Below are 20,423 nucleotides of genomic sequence, written 5' to 3' on the forward strand. Positions count from 1 at the left end.
TAATTTTAGGGGTGGGGGTTGGGGTGGTTTTAGAGGCAAGGGTGGGGGGTTTTGGTTGGTTTTAGGGACAGGGAGGGGGGTCAGGGTAATTTTAGAGGCAGGGGTGGGGGTGTTGGGGTAGTTTAGGTTTTAAGGATGGGGTGGTTTTAGGTTTTAGGGGTGGGGGGTTGGGGTAGTTTTAGGGGCAGGGGTGGGGTGGTTTTAGATTTTAGGGGAGGGGGTGTTGCAGTAATGTTTAGGGGAGGTGTGGGGAGCCAGGAGGGACGCATGCTGGAACCATGCATGACGTTCACTAATGCCTTTACCAGGAATGCCTTTACAACGAAAATCTTTAAGGCATTCGTGGTAAAGGCATTAGTGGTAACAACACGGTCGTTGTTCCAGCATGCGTTGTTCAGGTATGCGTTGTTCCAGCATGCGTTGTTCCAGCATACATTCCATGGGAGATTGCCTGGAGGCAGCCATGAGAACCACTATAACACCTAATGGCGTGCAGCCCACCAGTGTCACTGCCATCCTTCAGGGACCAATCACGTCACCACAGGCACAGGAACACATTCTGTTGTAGCCCGAGAGGAGAAGCGGAGCATTGGCATTGGCTAGATGTTGGACAGTTTTATATTCAAAATATTTGATGGCTCTGTGGCAGATATACAAAGTTTTATTTTTACCCAACTTAAACTCAGATGTAAAATTGCCTTTATTCACAAATCATGCATTTGGACTCGAGCATGGCTTTACTTACACTTTTTATGAGTGCTAATCTCCTCTTAGAGGCGAGGAAGTCTCCCTCTAGGGGTGAGTTGTCATTGTTTCAGGAAAGGGAAACCCAAAGGGCGGTGAACATCTACAAACGCACAAGCTGCCTTTTTTTGTAAAAATCTTATGCAGGTGGTTTCACATCTCAGAAATGTTTCCAGATTTATCTCTGCCAAGAGAAGGAAATACATTTCAAGATGGGAAACAAACACCCCCAAAGTTAATTAGCTGGACCTTAGAAAATATTTTCCCCTCAGAGAAACAAAATGTAACGTTAGTCAGTGCAAGGACAATGATGCATTACATTTAATAATTAAAAGAAGTAACCTCGCATCATGACGTTAACCAGGATAAAAAGTGGAAAGCAGTTATTCTGCCTTCTCTTTCCATCTTCATTTTATGTACACGTCCGTATCAGTGGCGGCTCCTCCGCTTGGGCAGAGGAGCATCGCCCCCCGCCAGCAGCAACCGCTGCAAATTCTTTAAAAGGGAAAGGATAATAAACCATGTTTATTATCCTTTCCTTGTTAAAGGGTGGGACATATGGGGTGACGGGTAGTGACTGCATGTATGTTTGGCCGGCTGTCTCGGGCCCGCCAAACACACATCCGCACAGGGCTTTCTCCAACCCGGTAATACAGTTGCCAGGCTGGAGAGAGCCTGCACAGGCTCCCAGTCTGCCTCGAAGCACCCAGCCAGGGTGCTCCCAGCCAATCCTGACGCTGCTCTGAGCAGTGTCAGGATTGGCCGCATGGCAAGCTGGGAGCCTGTGCCTGCAGCAGCGACGGAGGAGAGGAGCGGCGTGCGGACTGAGGTACATTTGTTAAAAATTATTTATTGTTTTTTTTATATTTAATGTCCCCCTCCCCCGTGCATCGTCCCGCCCCCTGTGAACTCCACTAGCCGCAACTGGTCTCTATGTCAAATTTAGAATTTCAGATGTTTTTATGTTTCGCATAATACCGGTCCTTCCACAGGTGCTGCGTTTCTAAGTTGCAGCAGTCATAAGGAGATTAGCTTTAAACACTGATAACTAGATTTATAAAGTAGCACATGGCCCTATGGAGTTCAATATTACATGAATGAGACAGTGGCACAACTTCTTAAATACTTAAACACAATTTCAATAAAGGCTATGGTCTATGAACATTTTATTTTTATGCTATCTTATCTTACATGGCTGAGGAAAGAGGAGGTGCTTATAAAATGCATCTATAAACAAATAAAACCACAGTTCACTTATTTACTGAAATTAATAAGCAAGTCGCTGAAGGTGTAAAAAGCAAAACAATGAGCTATTTGGTTATGACAAATATGAATTTTATAATGGCCTGGGCCTCAAATCCACTAACAAGTGGTTCACTGTGACACTTGTTAAGATTACACACATGGTTCTAGGTTACTTTTTGTAAGTCAAAGTCTCACAAAAGTGGTTTGTTGTAAGGTACAAAGCGGAGGACACCACAAAAACCATCAAGAGAGCACACATTCCTGAAGCTTATAGAGAGCTTAATAAAAAACAACTTGACATACCTGGTGGACAGTTACACTCAGGAGCTTCTCTTACTGTCCGCATTTTGGCAAGTCCTTCTCTTAGTTTCTGCACACAAAAAAAATAACATAAGTGAGTTGCAATTGCATGCTGAAATAAAATGTAAAATATAAACTAAATACAATGAAAAAAAAAAAAATAGAAGGATGAGTAGCGAAAAGGTTTGCATTTTTCAATAAGCCACTTTCCTAGCCATTCGATTTTCCAAGGTTTTTCTTTTATTCGGTCTATGCTATCCCAATTCATTAAAAGTTTAATCAAAATACTGTCTTGGTATCTATACTGCACTGCTAAATATGAAGGAATGCAAGATGAGATAATGTTAAAAAGCAAGAAATTATTTTGATAAAAAAAAGTTTGCATTTGCACACAATTGTAAAATATATATATATATATTTTTTTTTTTATAAAGGTATTTTTATTGATTTCAAACAGGTACAAAACCTAAATATGCATATCCACCAAACCAAAATAACGGAAAATTAAAAGTACAATTGATAAAAGCATTGTGATATGAACTCCTTCCTTGACACTAAACGATAAAACCTAAAGTAAAACAGTATATAATGAAAAAGTGTCAAGTACGAATTATAAAATGTGAGGAGCATAAGGTATAATAGTGATTGGGACAACCGAGGTATGACCAGGGACCTGGATCTTTTGGGTTTAAGTTTTGTGGATGCAAAGTATGCGTGGACCAATGTGTCGTGTGGTGTTGAGTTTGGAAAGCTCGGCCCGAACTGTGGGTTATCGTCAAGTGAGGTAGAGGGGGTCAGAGGGAGCCCCTGTCTGGGGTCATCCCCTCTGCGTGGACCCATCTGAGGTGAACCCTCCTCTGCAGCAGTCTCAGCCTCCCACGTGCCCTCCCAATTTCCCCATATCTTGTTATATTTGTTTCGGCATCCTCTGGCCTCATATACAGGTTTCTCACACATCGCACACCAATCAACCCCTCTCTTCCATTTGGACAGTGAGGGAGCTACTCCCGCCTTCCAGTCCGTCATGATGTCCCTCTTTGCCACCAGACACGCCACACCCACAAAGATACGGTTAGCTATCCCTAAATCCAGATCCCTCATAGCCCCCAGAAGGAGTGGGAGTGGGGCTGCCTCCACTTCCGTTTGTAGAACCCCAGAGATCTGTCTCATTATTATCCTCTAGTATGTCGATATGATGGGACAGTCCCAAACCATGTGGAAGAAGTCAGTGTCGGGGCTGGAGCATCGGGGGCAGGTGGAGGTGTGTCGTAGGCCCGTCCTGAAAAGCCTCACAGGCGAGAGGTAAGCTGTGTGTAGGAAGAGTGTCTGGAGTACTCGAAATTGGGACGATATAGCTAGTGTCTTAGGGGCCATCAATGCATCTGTCCAGTCTGAATCCTCAATCGGGCCCACCCACTCCTCCCATCTCCACCGAAGACCCGTAAGAGGGGGAGCTGTGTTAGCGAGTAAGGCAAGGTAAAGCTGCGAGATCCCTCCCCTACCTAGGTCTCCCATCAGGGTTCTCGCCTCCATAGGGCTATGTTCTGGGATGGCTTCCCCAGGTTTAACATGTACCGAGAGCGCATATCTTAGCTGTAGGTATTTGTGGAATTTAGTGTTATTTAGGGAGTATGATTCCCGGAGTTCTGTGAAGGATCTCATGTGTGAATCCCCCCAGATGTCCCCAAGGGTAGATATCCCTATTATGTCCCACTTTTGGAATCCCTCTAATTTTGAGACCTCGCTCAGGTGAGTCCCCCACCACAGGGGAGTATGTTGGGTAAGGCGTCCCCACCAACCCGTCACCCTTTGGGCCGCGCACCAACCCAGCAGTACTATTTTTGTGACATCTGGAGTGTCGCGGGGAACATGACCCCCATATAGGGCGTCAAAGACCCCAGAGTGACCAAGAGACTGAAGTTCACATCTATAGGCAGGGTCGGACCAGCTTCCACCCAGCCAGTCGTTGATCACTAGGAGGTGGGAGGCTAGGTAGTAGAGGTATATATTTGACATGCTTAGCCCTCCCTCACAGGTGTCTCTTTGGCATGTGGCTAAGGCCAGTCTAGTTCGGGAGCCGTGCCACAGAAACCGACGAGCCACTGTGTCAGCCTGGACAAACCACTTTCAGGGGATTGGGTGTGAAATGTTCTGTAGGAGGTATAGGAATCTGGGGAGTATCATCATTTTGTAGAGAGCTATTCTTCCCAACAGTTTGAGGGGCAGGTTCGTCCATCTCTGGAGATCAGCTCTAACTTTTTTGGTGAGCGGCGTGATGTTTAGTTTCCATGCCTGTTCGGGCAGCAACGCTATGTGAATACCTAAATATTTGAAGTTGTTCTTACGGATCGGGATATCACTTTGCCAATCGATGCACTCTCTAGAAGGGTGTAGGGGAATCAGGAGAGACTTACTGGGGTTCAGTGTCCGACCCGAGGCCTGAGGGAAAAGGTCCAAGAGTTCCAGGATCCGAGGACCGCTTGTGGCCGGGTTTGAGACATAGACGAGCACGTCGTCTGCGTATAGTGCCACTCTGTCTTCAGGGCCCTCTGGCCATGCCCAACCCTCTATCAGGGGATCTTCTCGCAACAGCTTCGCTGGGGGTTCTATCACAAGAGCGAAGAGCAGCGGGGACAAGGGCAGCCCTGGCGAGTACCGCAACGAATGGGGAGTAAATCGGAGACCACTCCGTTCACCTGGACACGGGCGTCAGGTTGGAGTAGAGTAATTTGACGAGACCTCAGAACTTTGGTCCAATCCCGTTACGTCTGAGGACTTGTTCCAGGTAAGACCAGTCCACTGTATTGAAGGCATTTTCCTAATCTAAGAGAAGAAGGGCCAGCGGTGACCGAGACAGGACTCCATGGTGTGCCAGAGCTGAGTGCAGTCGCCTAATGCAGGGTCTCGTGCCTCGGGAAGGCATGAACCCACATTGGTCAGAGTGTATTAACGAGGAGAGAACAGGCTTCAGTCTAGTGGCGAGTACTATTGCCAGCACTTTGATTTCAGTGTTGAGTAGGGAAATGAGCCGGTATGCCGAGCAGTTGCGAGACGGAGGCTGAGTCTTTGGAATTACCAGAATGGTGGCTTGGTCAATCCCAGATGGAAAGTGGCCCACCTTTTCAGCCTCCTCACACATGTTGAGGAGGTGGGGGCATAATATGTTGCTACATCGACGGTAAAGTTCTGACAGGAAGCCGTCCAGGCAAGGGGTTTTACCGGAGGATAATTTGGTTATTGCCTCTGCTATCTCTGCAAGGGTTAAGTCTGTGTCTAAGACCTCTTTAGCTCCCTGAGAGATCCGAGGAAGCACGACATCCGTCAGAAGGGGAGAGTCCCTCTCTGCCAAAGGTCTGGGACGCTCCACGTACAGTTGCGGTACGAGTATGCGGTTTGCAGTATGAGGCAAATGCCTGTGCGATGTCTTCTGGGGATCTGACCAGTGTCCCTCACTCGTCCAGGATTTCCGGGATGACCCTGTCGGCGAGGGGTCTTGTGGCCAACCAGTGTATGAGCTTCCTGTTCTTGTCTCCCCAGCCATATATACGGGCAGCCTTCGCTCTCCAGATAGGTTTTGCAGATTCAAGTGCTAGGTGTTTGAGCTCTTCCCTAATCTTGGTGAGTCGTCTCAGTGTGGAGGCATGCAAAACTCCTGAGCCCTGGCGTTCGAGTCATAATGCCCTGGCTTCCAAGGCCGATAACTGTTCGTCACGGGCGCGTTCCTGGATACGTACAAGATGTTTGGCATATCCCCGAAGGGTGGCTTTGCCCGCCGCCCATATCGTGCCTGGGGATTGCACAGAACCCAAGTTATGTTCATAATATTGGGAAAGGTGTTCTCTGATTTCCTGGGTATATTCGTCCTCTTGTAGGTGCCAGGCATTCAGGCGCCACATTGGGCGTCGGGTCGGGTTCAGCCCTCACAGACTGACACGGACAGGTGAGTGGTCGGAGACCCCTCGGGGCAAAATCTCTGTGCCCGTGACGCTAAGCACATCTTGGGCCGGCATAAATACAAGATCTATTCTAGCTTGTGAATGGTGAGCCACCGAGGTGTGCGTATACTGCTTCGTCCTTGGGTACCAAGTTCTCCACACGTCGCACATACTAAGGCTTTCTGCCCATCCACGCTGGGCGGTTGCCTTCGCGGTTCGAAAGGCTGAGACCCTCCCTGAGACATCCACTGGAGGGTCCAGGACTGAGTTAAAGTCTCCACCCACAAGGGTGGCACCCTGGGGAGGTTCGCCAGAACTGGGCAGAGCTCCCAGAGGAATTTGTTGAGACCGGCCGGGGGGCGCATAAGCACAAACAAAGTTGCAGGGAGATCCGTGAAGCAGTCCGGACACCACCACGAATCTCCCTTGTGGGTCGGGTTTCGTAGAAGTAACAACTATGGGCAATGAGCGGTGGAGAATAATGGCCACCCCCCTTGATCTGCACGTAAAGCCTGAAGGGTAGACTTTATCATAACCCCCTCTCGCTAGCATGGGGCAGTGAGTGCCAAGGAGGTGCGTCTCCTGCAGCAGGACCACTGACGGGGCATATCTACGGAGAGTGTTAAACACTGCGGACCTCTTAATTTTGTCCAGCAGACCATTAACGTTCCACAACAGTACTTGAGTTAGTGTGGGCCAATTCTCCATTCTGTCAATGCATCAGGGAATTGGGAACCCGGTAAGGGGTCAGAGTTCGGTTGTCCCAGGCAAAAAATAATAGAAAAAGCAAAAACAATAGCAACAACATGCAAAAGGAAACTTAATAAAATAATCTCTCTAAGTCTCTTTGTTAACTTCACACCCCCCAACTTCCCTCCCACCCCATACTTCAACCCTGGAAGCATCTGTCACCCAACTACCCAACCTGGGTAACGCAGCCAGTTGGATTGTTACTATATCGAAGTGATGGACCCCTCCATGCAGACGGATTATTCGACCGTTAGACAATGAAAGTTAGTTGTGGCCCAGTGGCCAGAGAGCAGGGCGGTGGCCGGCCCCTGCTATATGTTTCAATGTATGTCTGGTGGCCTCATGTGAAACCCTGTCCTCCCAGCAGGCTCCCGCGAGGAGACGTTAATTATTATCATCCAAGTATGGGGGATTGGCTCAGGCTGCCGCCGGCTGATGTCTGCACCGGAGAACGAGAGCCCGGAGCTCCCGCCCCCTTCACCTCTGACTGAGGGCCTGTCTCCACTCCAAGGTCCCGTCCGGCCCCGCTCCCGGACCCCTTCTTCTCCCCCTTTCTGGACCTGGTACGTTTGCAACCTCTCCGAGGGGCCAGTCGGGGACCAGGGTCCTCCCGAGCAGCAGTGCCCGTCCCCGGCGGGCCCCTCTGGCTCCCGATCCCCTCCTCCGTCAACCAGTCTCATGCCTCCTCAGGCGAGTCAAAGAAGAATGTTTTGCCGGCCATGATGACCTTTAGGCGTGCAGGAAAGAAGAGCATGTATGAAAGTTGCATCGCCCGTAGCTTCTGTTTGACTTGCTCAAAGGACCGGCGATGGGCCTGGACCTCTTTGGTGTATGTATAATAATTTTATGCTGGTATAACATAGAATAAGATTTGTGATGAAGATAATATTGGGGGATAAGACATTAGCATTTAAGTTAAAAGTATATATTTTGGGGTTAAACCAAGATTGAACATTTTGATTTAATTAGAATTAACAAAATCTTGAGTTATAAATACACTTGATTTTATTCAATAGCAACATTAAAACAATCACTGGGAACATCGAAAAACTTATTTGGAGTAAAATATTGTTAATTAAAAAACTTTAAATATATGGTTGAAAAGTTTAGGACAATCAAACATATTTTGGGTTAATGTAATTACTTCCATAAATACGTTCTTATTTGACAATATTCAAAAACGGAATACGTTCCAGAAGCATCTTCCAATTGATGACTGTCATCAAACCCCCCCTTGAACTGTTAAATCCATAGATTTCACTATTCATATCATTATGCATCAAATACGAAACATTGACAGACTGGCACAATCCACATACATCTACTCATATGCTCTGAAGAAAACTAAATGTCTAACTCCCTACCAACTAAGATATGCAGCTCCTGTGCTGTTCATTTCTTGTCTGAACTACAGTAAGCCATATTTTCACTCCTCCAGCCCTACCTCTCCCTACTCAAGGCTTTTTTTGCTCAGCACATCTAATGTCTTTGATACGGAAATCTTATCACTTTACCAAGGGCACTTCATTGGCTACCTGTCCAAGCCAGGTTACAGTTCACCATTTGTTGCTTAACTTACAAAGCTCTGCACACGAGTACCACCTGGCACCATTGTTATCAATCTCTGAAAGCTACAGGGTAATCCAGGGCAAAAACTCAATTTTTTGCAAACCCCTAATCTTACCAAGGAACAAACAGCTATTGGAACTCCTATCAGCATTCAGGAAACCACCAGATCGCAATTCCAAGAAAATGCTGAACACTGATGTGTTCTAAACGTATCTTGATCAATAGCCCTCCCTACTCTACTGTCTCCTCCTCTCCATTTTTAGGGTCAAGCGCAACGCGCTCTGTCTCTGGTGTGATCTCTCTATGGGCTTTTAACCATGCCCATGCCAAGCCCATCAGTTTGGTTGGTTCGTTGGCTTGCCTTTTAACATGAGCTTGATGTAATTACTGAAAGGCAACTTGGAAGAAGAGATCTAGGCCTGCCCAAACTCTGGCCTCCTAGCACAGAGTAAATAAAAACAATAAATCTACCAGCATATACCTCAATCCCAGTTCCAATTCTTCATCAAATGAACAGCAGTGAATAAAAAGGCACTGCAAGAGATTCCTGCCACCCTTACATCTCGCTCATGATAGTCTATTGGTCTGGAGTGATTTTAATTTATGGGCAGAATCAATTAAGAACACAAATGGTATGGACCATGTTCATTCCTTAGAGGCAGTAGGGCTTCCTCAGTGTATCAAAACCCTACTCACATTGCTGGTCATACACACCCTTGATCAGATTTTTGGCCTAAAAGGTCTTGTTGTGAAAGGAAAATTAGCACCACAGCCTTGGGTAAATCATTTCTGGAGCTTTTTGGTTTTAGCATGGGTTATCCAAATAACTCAAATGACTCAACCTGACACCATCAATTACACTTTGGGAAGGATGTATATAAAGGAGGTCACAAGCCAATTAAAACAATCTCTCCCTCAGCTAATAACCAATATGCCAGTCGACATGATGGTGGAGACTTATGATGTTTGGACAGCCAGGGTGATGGATAGGGAGCTGCCAATGAAGTCGATCTTCACCTTAGAATAATGAGGAGTTAAGAATAGCCAAGAGAGAATGTAAGAAAGCGGAAAATTGTTGGCGATCACAGGCCAAGATTGAATTTAACAGAGTTCAGTGAGGGTATAGAAAACTTATTATGGTTGCAAAAGCCAGCAATTTCTCGAACAAGATTTTCTCAGTAGAAACACATCAAAAAAGGTTTTTGACATCAAATGCGCTTTAATAAATCCACCTAGTGTCGCCTTCTCAATAATACATACACAAGAACTCTGCAATGACTAGGCAATGTTTTTATACAACAAAATTGCTGACATTATGTCATGTATCTCAACTGCCATAAATGGGGCAGAAGGACATCTCCCCCAGAAAGGGATCAGGAGGTTGGGACTAGATATGAGGGTGAGGGCATAGCCACAGAGGATGGCAAACAAGGAGGTGGAGGAGGTCTCCTGAGTGACTTTGGCCAGATCTCGGACAGTCAATTTAAGGATCTAGTGCGCTCCATTAAATCCGGCTCAACTAATGACTTGATGCTGTTGAAAGTTTGGCTCCAGTTAGTAGATGTTGTATCTGAAGTCCTACACCCTATATTTAACTCATCTTTGCCCCCTGGGGGAAGTTCCCCGTAACTGGAAAAAATGTCTTACACTTATTCTGAAGAAACAGACAGAAGACCTGAATATTCTTAGCAACTATTGACCTATTGCAGTCCTTCCATTCCCAGTGAAAATACCAGAATAATATGTAAACTCCTTCTAATAAGTCATCTTGAGAGCAACTGATCCGGCCCAGTTGAGCTTTTGCCCCATGCCAGTAACAGAGAAAGCATTGTTGTCTGTTCAGGATGATTTGAGGATAGCAGGTGACAAGGGCAATTTTTTAGCCCTGTTATGACTAGACTTGTCAGCTTCTTTCAATTCTGTCTCTCGTAGGATATTGGCTAAAAGACTAGCGGAAATTAGAGTGAAGGATATTGCTTTATAATGGTGTGTGTCCTACCTGAAGGATAGAATCCAGGCAGTCCATCTTCCACCATATCAATCAGAATCCAAAGCCTTAGAACACGGGAAGCCTCAGTCATCAACATTAAGCCCAACCCTATTTATTTAATATATATATATATTTCAGGCCGCTGGCAAGCTGCATCATCACAGGGGGGTTGAATTTATGAATTACAATGATGACACTCAGCGTATAATATTGATTGACCCTAAAACCTCTGCACCGTACAATAGTTTCCATCATTGCATGAATGAGGTTAGCAGTTGACTGACATCAAACTTTCTCAAATTCAATGTAGACAAAGCAGAACTATTTTGTTGTGCAGCAAATATGGTCCCATGGCTATTGCTGGCTGATTTTGGTCACCTCAGACCAATTTTCCACAGTCGGCATCCTTGGACGTCCGAAATCTTGGAGTCTTTTTTTAAAGCGACTTATCACTGACCTCTTACGTCAAACCAGCAATCATTGGCTTGTTTTGAACTACTTAAAATGTTAAGGAAACTACTACCATTTCATCCAGCAGAATATAAAGCTTTTCATTGTTCAAACCACCATTCGTAGCGGTTTAGATTATGACAATGCACTGCTTTTGGGTGCATCTGATTAAACGATTGACTCGCATTCAAAATCCAATCCAATCCAAAATGGAGCAGCTCTGGATCTCCCAAGAATGTCCTCTGCCTCGATGGCAGTTAAAAGCCCACACTGGCTACCAGAAGGCAAGAGGATTCTCTGTAAATCACTCCGTATCGGCTATACACGCGATGGGACCCGTCTGTCTAAGGAATAAGCTCAAACTATTGACCAGGACACCGGCTGAGATCCACTGAAGCTAGTCTTTTGATTCAGGGCAAATATAGACTTTCTAGGGCTAGAGGTAGAGCGATTTCAGTGTAGGAGGCTTGTTTGTGAAACACCTTGCAAACGTCTTTGAAAAAGTCACCAGATCTTTGTCACTTTAGGAAAGCTCTTAAAACGTGGCTGCATACTGGAAAGGAATGTGACTGTCTTTTTGGGTCGTTTAGCACCAGGACGCCTTCACTAGATAATCTAGCACTTTAGAAATATATGTACAATTGTACAAAGGACTGTAATTACACTTTCGCTATTTATTCAGTGCTGAGCAGGGATGGGCACAAATCAGGGTCATCCCCAGGGCAATATATTTGCATTAGAAGCTGGGTGTTAATACGTTGTTCTCCCTGTATACATTCCATCAGGTAGTTTTACATCTTGCATTGAGCTGCGCTTGGCACTTTTTATTCTGTGATTGACTTTTTTGTAATGTGCGAAAGGCAATGCCTAAACCTTTGACAAAATAATTGAAAAGGAATTACTAGAGCAATTAAATTGTGATAACAATATCTGCACTGTTCCCATTTCTAAATCAAATAAAATATACCTGATCTAAATATTCTGCTTGCCAACCAAAATGATGTTGATGACACAAAGAGGCAAAAGCTTACTCTGACAGATTCATATATCTTTGTCATGGTCGTTCACAGCTGCCTCGTTCTTAGTTCTAAAGTGGTGCTCAGTGGCAGATGTCTTCTTTCCCAACTCTCCTTGCCCATAATTTTTTTTGAGGGGAAAAGAGAACTGGTATAGCTGATAGAAACCCTGGTGTCCTGTTCGCGATTGCAAATATAACACCAGGGCAGCTGCGAGCTTCCTCAAGATGTTTTTGACAATGGACAAATGCACCAGTGACCTCAGAAAAGGTGTTGGGGGAGGGGGGACGGGGGGGACCCTGCCAACCCTTGGGCAAGCCCTCAAGGGTGGAAAATAATGGACAATACCCCCACCTTTCGGCAGTGCAGTGAGATAAGGCACAAACGACCCTCCCATCCCTTCAACCGAGCTGGGAAGGTGCGCGCACAATAGCGGAGGTTTAAGATGTCCTGGCGGGAAAAACTGCATTATACAGATGATTCCGTCCCTAACCTTGAGCAAGCTCGAGGACAGGAAGACACAAACTGTTCTAGTAACACTGACCAAGTCCCAGAGGCATGCACATACCAGGATAACAAGCCGCAGCAGCGAAACCATTAAATAAGCAGGGAATTCCCGCCTCTGCCTTAGGGAAGGGTGAGCTAGGATGGGAGCACAAACTATTCCCTCAGCCTTTTCACAAACTGGGAAGATATTCATTAAATAGTGTCCCAGCACAAACATCAAATAAAAGTGAGAATGTCCCCCCCCCGGTGTTAGGCACGGCACAAAAGGTTTGGGACTAAAGCCATTTTGTATGCCCACCAGCAAAGTCAAGATGCTGTGCTGATAATATAGCTACTGTCCAGGTTAAAACATAGCAGCCACGGTTTCAATCTGCCTATGTGTGATATTTCCATGTTTTCAGTGTGCTTGTGTGTGACATTTTATGTAGTAAAAAAAATCAACTGACTTTGTTTGGCCTAGAGTAAAAGCACCACTACCAATTGATCCTATAGCCTGTGTGTGACAAGAGAAAATATTGTATTTTTCAGCTAACAGCACTCTGCATTCTGTGAGGTGTAATTTTGTTTGTCCATTAAAGACGGGCTTCCCAGCTTTGAGACGTAAGAGATATTGGCGAACAAGGCACATTTGTCAGTGAGCATGTATATGATCTTATAGTTTGAGGATTTAACAAGGAGATTGTGTCTTTAGTAAATAAAGGTATATGCATTCCCTCGTCTGAAAAAAAATGCAGATATTTCCACTAATGTAAGTGGAACAGTGCAAACTGTGTAGAGTATTGAATACTGTTGATAAATATGGAAAATGTGCTCTATTCACAAAGGATATAAAACAATGTCGCTAGACATTACTTGATAAAGGTGGGCTATGTTTCTTTTTTGTATGTTACAACTTCTGCAGGTTAGAATACTGTCTGGTGCAGTAGGACAGATATCCCACAAAAAACGACTGCTTTGAATAAAAACATTATATTGTAAGCATGCCCATCTAGAAAAAAAATGTATGTGCTTTACTGTAATTAAGTACTTTCACCCTTCGAGTTATGCTCCAGTTTCAAAACTTCTATCTAAGAGGACAACAAAAAGGCTGCAAAATCAGGCAAACACATTTGAGAATAATTTATGTTTTTCCTTATTCATCAAAGTGATACCCTTTTGTTTCTCTGGACTTGCTGAACAGTGGCGTCCCGGGGATGAAGGTCATAGAAAATACGGTTACTCACTCACAGGGATCTGGGGGGCTATGCCAGCAGACGCATACAGTCTAGCCTGCTGGGGAAGTAGGGGGATGCATGTTCTGATGGTATAAGTGTTTATAAAGTCCCATCCACAATTCCACCCATGCATCACAACAGCTCAGCTATGACCGTCAGTGTGAATTTTGGCAACAGTACTAGCATAGGAAGCCTTAATATAATTATGCCGTAATCCCCAACGATCACCTGTGCCCTTTGGGTCATCTTTATATGCTCTGTTGATTGCAGCCCTGCCAAGTGCCACTCATTTGTGTGGCAGTATGCAGGTCTGGCGGGAGGCTGTAACATAACCTATAATGGGTTAGTTTAATACTAGATGCATGGCACTTGGCAGGGCTGTATGAAAGCAATGAAGACAACAGCTAAATTAGAATGCACTTTTAAAATCTGAAAGTCTGAAATGGGAATGGTGGTAGAGAGCTGGTGCATATTCTATGGGCAATCAAGGGCATAGATTCGGGGGGTGGGGTAGGGAATAAAAATAAATGTATTTTCTTATGAATAGTTGGGTAGAGTTGGTCTCAGCCAGGTATGGTGAGATATCTGTCGGATTCCACCAGGAATTTTTATATGCGCACACACAGACAAAAATGCACACCCTTTCCCCCAATCTCCGTTTTGAAAAATCATCAAAAATGTTGGTTATTTCACAAAATAAAGTTTCCGCCTCCAGATATGTACTTACCCCTTTTATTTGATATAGTTTTGCATGCATTTCCCAAAGTAGCAAAGGCCATGCAAAATGATTGTGAAAACCCACATAGTTTGTAGGCCCTGAATGAAATTTGGTAACTCCGTGCCCAACTTTAAGGCCCTTTCACGGTCTCAATTACTAATCATTGGATGGGAGAAAATCTATAACATTAGCATTTTTTTACACCACACTACATTTAATTTGCAGATGTGCATCTTCAATGATCCAGAGTCTGTAAATAAGGATCTGAGAATATATGTTCTCGTAAGACATTTTTGTAGACGCAAGTTCGACTGAGGAACATCAAAAAGTCTGATTGGTTCAAAACTGCATATGGCACTTCATTGGGTTGCATTCTACCAGACAATGCAGCTGTGTGGTACGTGAAAGACATCTTGGGGAGTTTCAGAAAGTTGACCTGGGAATGCATTCTGCCTGTTGCTTGCTATTGACGGTGGTCTGTAACTCATGTTTTCTGGCTCCCCGCTTACTAGCTTTATTTGCTTTAGGCTTCCCAGCTCAATTTTGTAACTCTCCATGCCAAAGTCTTATTTACAGTATTCTTTGACAAACTCATTTTCTGTAATAAACAGGCCTGTAAATATTGTTCTTATCTCATCATATTTGCTGGGCTTTCAAAGACCAAGGTCAAACGTCAAGCTGTGTGTTCAGGGGAGCCTGGCGTTTATTTTGTGTTTGGCGGACTCCAGAGTGAAACTATTTACAGGAAAGAGGAATGATGAGTACTTTATCCATGGAGCCTGCTTGTGCTCTTTTTTTACAATTGTATTTTAGACATACCCATCCCAAAAGGTATCTCGTTCTTCATCTGCACAAAACATTGTGAAGTTCACTATTGGCATTGTCAAGGTGGGTGGAAGCATGAACAATCATAAAATCAAGTTTGAAAACGATTACTTACAAAAAGAGCTTGCACTGACTTAGTCTGATGTACTAGTACTATTAAGATGAAACAGTTCTGCATGTGAGTGAAATACATTTTTGGAATTTTTGCAGAGACTTTTTCAAACATCAGGAGTGCACTTGCAGCCCCCAGACTGTACATCTACAGGGACATTATAGTATAGATTATACAGCAGTGCAGCACAGCTGATAGAACAAAACATACTATAACTCAGTTAACTCTGGCTGTGTCATAAAGCTTTTTATCTTTACTTTCAGCCATTTGTAACATGGCTAAACACAGTTAATGCTGGCTGTGTCAAAGCTTTTTATCTTTACTTTCAGCCATTTGCAACATGACTAAAAACATTGGCAAAGCCAATATATCTCGCATTGGCAGGACCTATTGGCTTTGCCAATGCTTTTTTCAGTTTTGCCATTGATAAAGAATGTTAGAAATCTTGAATTTCATTATTATTTAGATCTCTATAGAGGCTTTATAGTAGAACACTATGCCAAATACTGTGACTACCTCATCCTTCACTCATGTTGAATCATTATCTATAATTTCCATGAAAGTGTCACAAAAGAATGCCTCGAATCTTAGGCGGAGTTCACATTTTTGATATGGAAATATTGTCTTACTTCACTATAGCAATAAAAACATCTTAAATTACACTTCTTATATCAGACACTGCGAACTGGACCCAAACTTTTAAGAGTTTAACTTACATTACTAATCTTAGACAAGATGAAGGGCCATAAAGTAGGGCTGTCAAATATTCTTGGAGGCCGTGGACTCTAATTCAGGCAATAAATACATGAACGGGCATTTGACATTTGATAGTCTTCCTTATAAAAGATTTAGAATAGCAAATACTAATCTAGAACTAAAGATGGTAGCTTCATATTTAATACAAAGTAATTAAAGAGTACAGTACCCAATAATTTGTGTAACAAAGTAATCTTGGCCAACATAGGAAATAATAATATATGGAATTAAGTACCCCCTGCTGTACATTATAAGGATATTGCAAGTCATCAAGGAGTTCCGTAACTATACTGTAGATGAATTAGGTCAAAGGCAGAGTTCCTTTATAAGGCTATGGAACTCTGAATTGATGTGCAATATCTTTACTATGTACCGCTTGCGGTACTTTATCTCATATAATACATGATCACACCTTAAATCTTCCCACAAACCACTTCAAACCTTGAAGCAAACCTCTTTCTGAAGTAAAGAGCATGTTTGCAAACATGAAGAATAAAAATAGAACTTCTAGTGCAAAATTAAAATACATCAAAAACCTGTTAGATATTTGTTTCAACATGATATTATAAACAATCAATACCAATCCGTTTTTGAAAAAGAAAAGGCTGCGGTTACTCAAAATGAGTAGAAACATGCAGAATATTCTAACGCAATACATAATCACGTTATTTTTGCAGGCCACTGTAAGCTAGAAAAATAGAATAGAAGAAAGAAAAGCAATGTTTCATTTTTGTTGCTTTACGGAATTTCTCTGTGACCTGGTTACCTGACCCACCTTTCACCTGAGGTTCTGGTTCTGGAAGCAAGCAATGTGAACTCGACATCAATAAATGATTACATGTGAGTTCTGATGTGTTTTTTTTTTTTAATGATCTGCAACTGGGTATGTCACTAGTTGCCGATTATAAAGAAATTAGATACAAATGTATACATGTACTGCAGAATCCCGTGTATAAAAATAATTAAGAATTGTTACCCTCTGCACAGTGGTTATTAATACCTAATTAATCAGTTTTCCTGGCTCGTAACTATTGGCAGGAAAGTTAACAGCTTTTAACCCCTGGCAGCAGGTGGATAATAGGGCTATTGGCAGTGACGTCTGCCACTTAATGGTGGTGGTGGGGCAGAGAATTTTTTTTTAAAAATGACATGAAAAAAAAAGCAACACTTACTTGGTTCGTCGGGAGATGGGTTAGTCTCCTCCGACCTCGTCCTGAGCAGCCTTGCCCTCTTCTGGGAAGCACACACGCTCCCATACTCCCCTCAGCCAATCACAACACTGCTCTCACCAACATGACAGCAACGTTGTGATTGGTGTGAGTGGCCTCATTCGGCGCTCACACAGGGAGTAGGACCTTGTGCACTTTCTCCTCCCATCTGTGCAACACAGTCGGGTGGGTAAATGCTAAATGTGCATGTCTGCTTGGCCGGCCCAACACAGCCAGGCAAACAGACATGCGCACTTATGGTGCACATGCCACTCCTCTTCCAGCCCTCCTAGAGCCCACTCTAGACCGCCCCACCCTAACCTGGCTCCAGATAAAATAAAATGATAATAACATTCTACTATTCATTATTTTTTTTCTTTTCCCCACAATCAGAGGAGCAACGCTCCTCTGGCCACCGCTGGCTATTAGCAGCCATCCCCATAGTCCCTCTCATCCAACAAAGGCAAATAAACATGCTCACAGTCTATCTGCTTCAAGCTTGAGTGGCCTGCTGAAAACAGAAAGCAGGCAAACAGCTCTCTCTGGCTAGCTGACACAATCTCAGCAGTCCTTTTATGTCCCTAGTAAACAATACGCTTCAATAGTATAAAATAAGATACTCAGAAGGTGAATAGGAAATATAACGGGAGAAGCCGAAAGGTCTTGCCTATATGAGACCTATTGGAACTGCCAATGTCTTTAGCCATGCTGTACATCAGGGTGCAAAAGGTCGAGTGGGATGCTAGAGTAATGGCGTAAAAGAGTAGGGGCAAGGGAGCATAAAGGAGTAGGAGCTCACAAGAGTAGAGGTTTAGGGGTGCAAGATTAGGGGTGTAGAAGAGATGGGGTGTACAAGAGTAGGGGTGTAGGGCTGCACGAGAGTAGAGGCAGATGAGTGTAAAAGTAGGGGTGTAGGGGCGTACAAGAGTAGGAGTGTACAAGAGTATGGGTAGCATGCAAGAGGGGCTGCGTGCAAGAGGGGAGGACTACAAGACTGGTGTACAAGAGAGCAGAGTGGCATTCAAGAGAGAAGAGTGGCATGGAGTGGAGTACAGTAGCGTATGGACATACAAACGTAGAGGCACAGTGGTGTAAAAGAGTAGGGGTGTACAAGACTAGGGTTGGCATGCAAGAGGGGCTGCGTGCAAGAGGGGAGGCATACAAGACTGCGGCATACATGAGAGCAGCGTACAAGAGAGCAGAGTGGCATGCAAGAGAGAAGAGTGGCATAGAGTAGAGAGGTGATGAGTGGAGTACAGTAGTGTGGTGTAGTGTACAGTAAAGCAGAGTACAGTATAGTAGGGTACAGTAACATAGGAGCAGAGTACAGTGCAGCAGAGTACAGTGGAGCAGAGTTGAATCAAGTGATACAGTGGAGTAGAGTGGAGGGGCATAGGGCAGAGTGCATAGAGTGGAGTACAGTGGAGTGGCAGAGTGGAGCGGCATACTGTGGATTGCAGTGGCATAGAGAGGAGTGCCATTCAGTGGCATACAATGGAGGGGCATAGATTACAGTGGCAAAGAGTAGAGCAGAGTGGCTTACAGTGAAGTAGAGTATAGGGACGTAGGTTAGAGTGCCATCGAGTTCAGTACAGTAGAGTGAAGTACAGTAGAGTGAAGTACAGTAGAATGGAGTGGTGTGGCATTGAGCAGAGTATAGTACAGCAGGGTAGAGAACAGTGGTGTATAGTACAGTGGAGTAAAGTACAGTTGAGTGGAGTACAGTACAGCAGAGTGGAGTAGTGTAGGGGAGAGTTCAAATTGTGAATTACACTGGAGTGGGGTGGAATAGAGTGGCATGACAGAATGGAGTGGAGTGGCATAGAGTGGTGTGGCTGGAGTACAGTGGAGTAGAATAGAGTGGTGTTGTGTTGAGTGTAAAGGCATAAAGTTGAATAGAGTGGTAGAGGAGTGGAGTATGGTGGAGCAGAGTGGTGTAGCGATATGTAGAATACAGTGGCATAAAATAGAGTGGCGTAGAGTGTATTTTGGAAATAGTTCAAGTCTTTCTGTAATGTGCCTCAATAGTCAACAATAAAGGTATTGAAATAGATAAATAAGTTACCACAACCTTGGATGAATGGTACCAGTGGGGTTCACTGGAACAGTAAACAAGCATTTTCAATGCAACAGGTCTCACATTTGCTTGCGTTAGATCATTTGGCATTGTAAAGTTATAAATGGGCTTTTCCTGCCACATAGATTGGTCAACCCTGCCTCATAATTTTGTCTTTTCCTGCTATGTAATTACAGTGACCCTGCATATAACTAAGTACTTACATTTACCTTCTTCCTCCATCTGTACCTAAAAATGTAAATGCTGCGATTTAGCATACTAATTTAAATCTGCCATGTTAATTCCAATAGAATACCACTTTCACCACCCCACCATCAGAGTTGCTGGCTAACACAATTCCCTAAAAAAAGACACAAAACTGCCACAGAGGAGTAATGAGAGAAATAAACTAGAAGGGTCACCGAACGTATCAATAGTATTCAAACAGTCATTGTGTAATAAGGATGTTATGTTGCCCTGAATTATGGTCATAGTTGCAAATAAAGAGATATTATTAAGACCTGTACAATTATCATATAAACCTTAATCAGAAATAAACTTTTGGCATTAGATTGTAATGCTCAAAACATCCCATAGAGGGCACCATAACAAAAATATAATTTATGAGAAACATGGTCATGTAACCATATTGTCAGCCCCAAGAGGGGATAACCCCATGGAAAAAAAAAAAAAAACAAGTAATGCAGTGTAACCATATATTCAACAAAACTTCCTCCAGCTGTAAAACAAAAGGTGTAGCCACGAGAAAGCTTAGGGAGCGGTTGTTATTTTTGGGTCCTAACTAACCTAGTGTGGGGACCCAGCGATGATGTAGACAGAAAGAGCACGTTTTTGGGACCATTTTTTGTGGTGGTCCCATTGTCCTAGGACCAACACAGGAAAAAATGTTTTGAAAAAGAATGCTTGCAAAGCATTATGGGACAAGTTTCCCCGAGGGCACTGAATATTGTAGTATAGGGTCTTCCACTGTGCCGGGAGAGCTGCTTTCGCTTTGAGGATTTCGGTTA

At 44.0% G+C, this 20,423-nt stretch overlaps 1 protein-coding gene across 1 annotated transcript in view; it reads right to left on the minus strand.

Moving 5' to 3' along the window:
* LOC138246962 (uncharacterized) overlaps positions 1–20,423 on the minus strand; it is a 700,938-nt gene that overhangs the window by 653,016 nt on the left and 27,499 nt on the right. Inside the window, exon 2 of the mRNA XM_069201710.1 lies at positions 2,293–2,359. Coding sequence (XP_069057811.1) covers positions 2,293–2,359 — 67 coding nt within the window. The remainder of the gene's footprint in view (positions 1–2,292; positions 2,360–20,423) is intronic.

Source organism: Pleurodeles waltl, chromosome 7 (assembly GCF_031143425.1).
Source record: "Pleurodeles waltl isolate 20211129_DDA chromosome 7, aPleWal1.hap1.20221129, whole genome shotgun sequence".
Lineage (NCBI taxonomy): Eukaryota > Metazoa > Chordata > Amphibia > Caudata > Salamandridae > Pleurodeles > Pleurodeles waltl.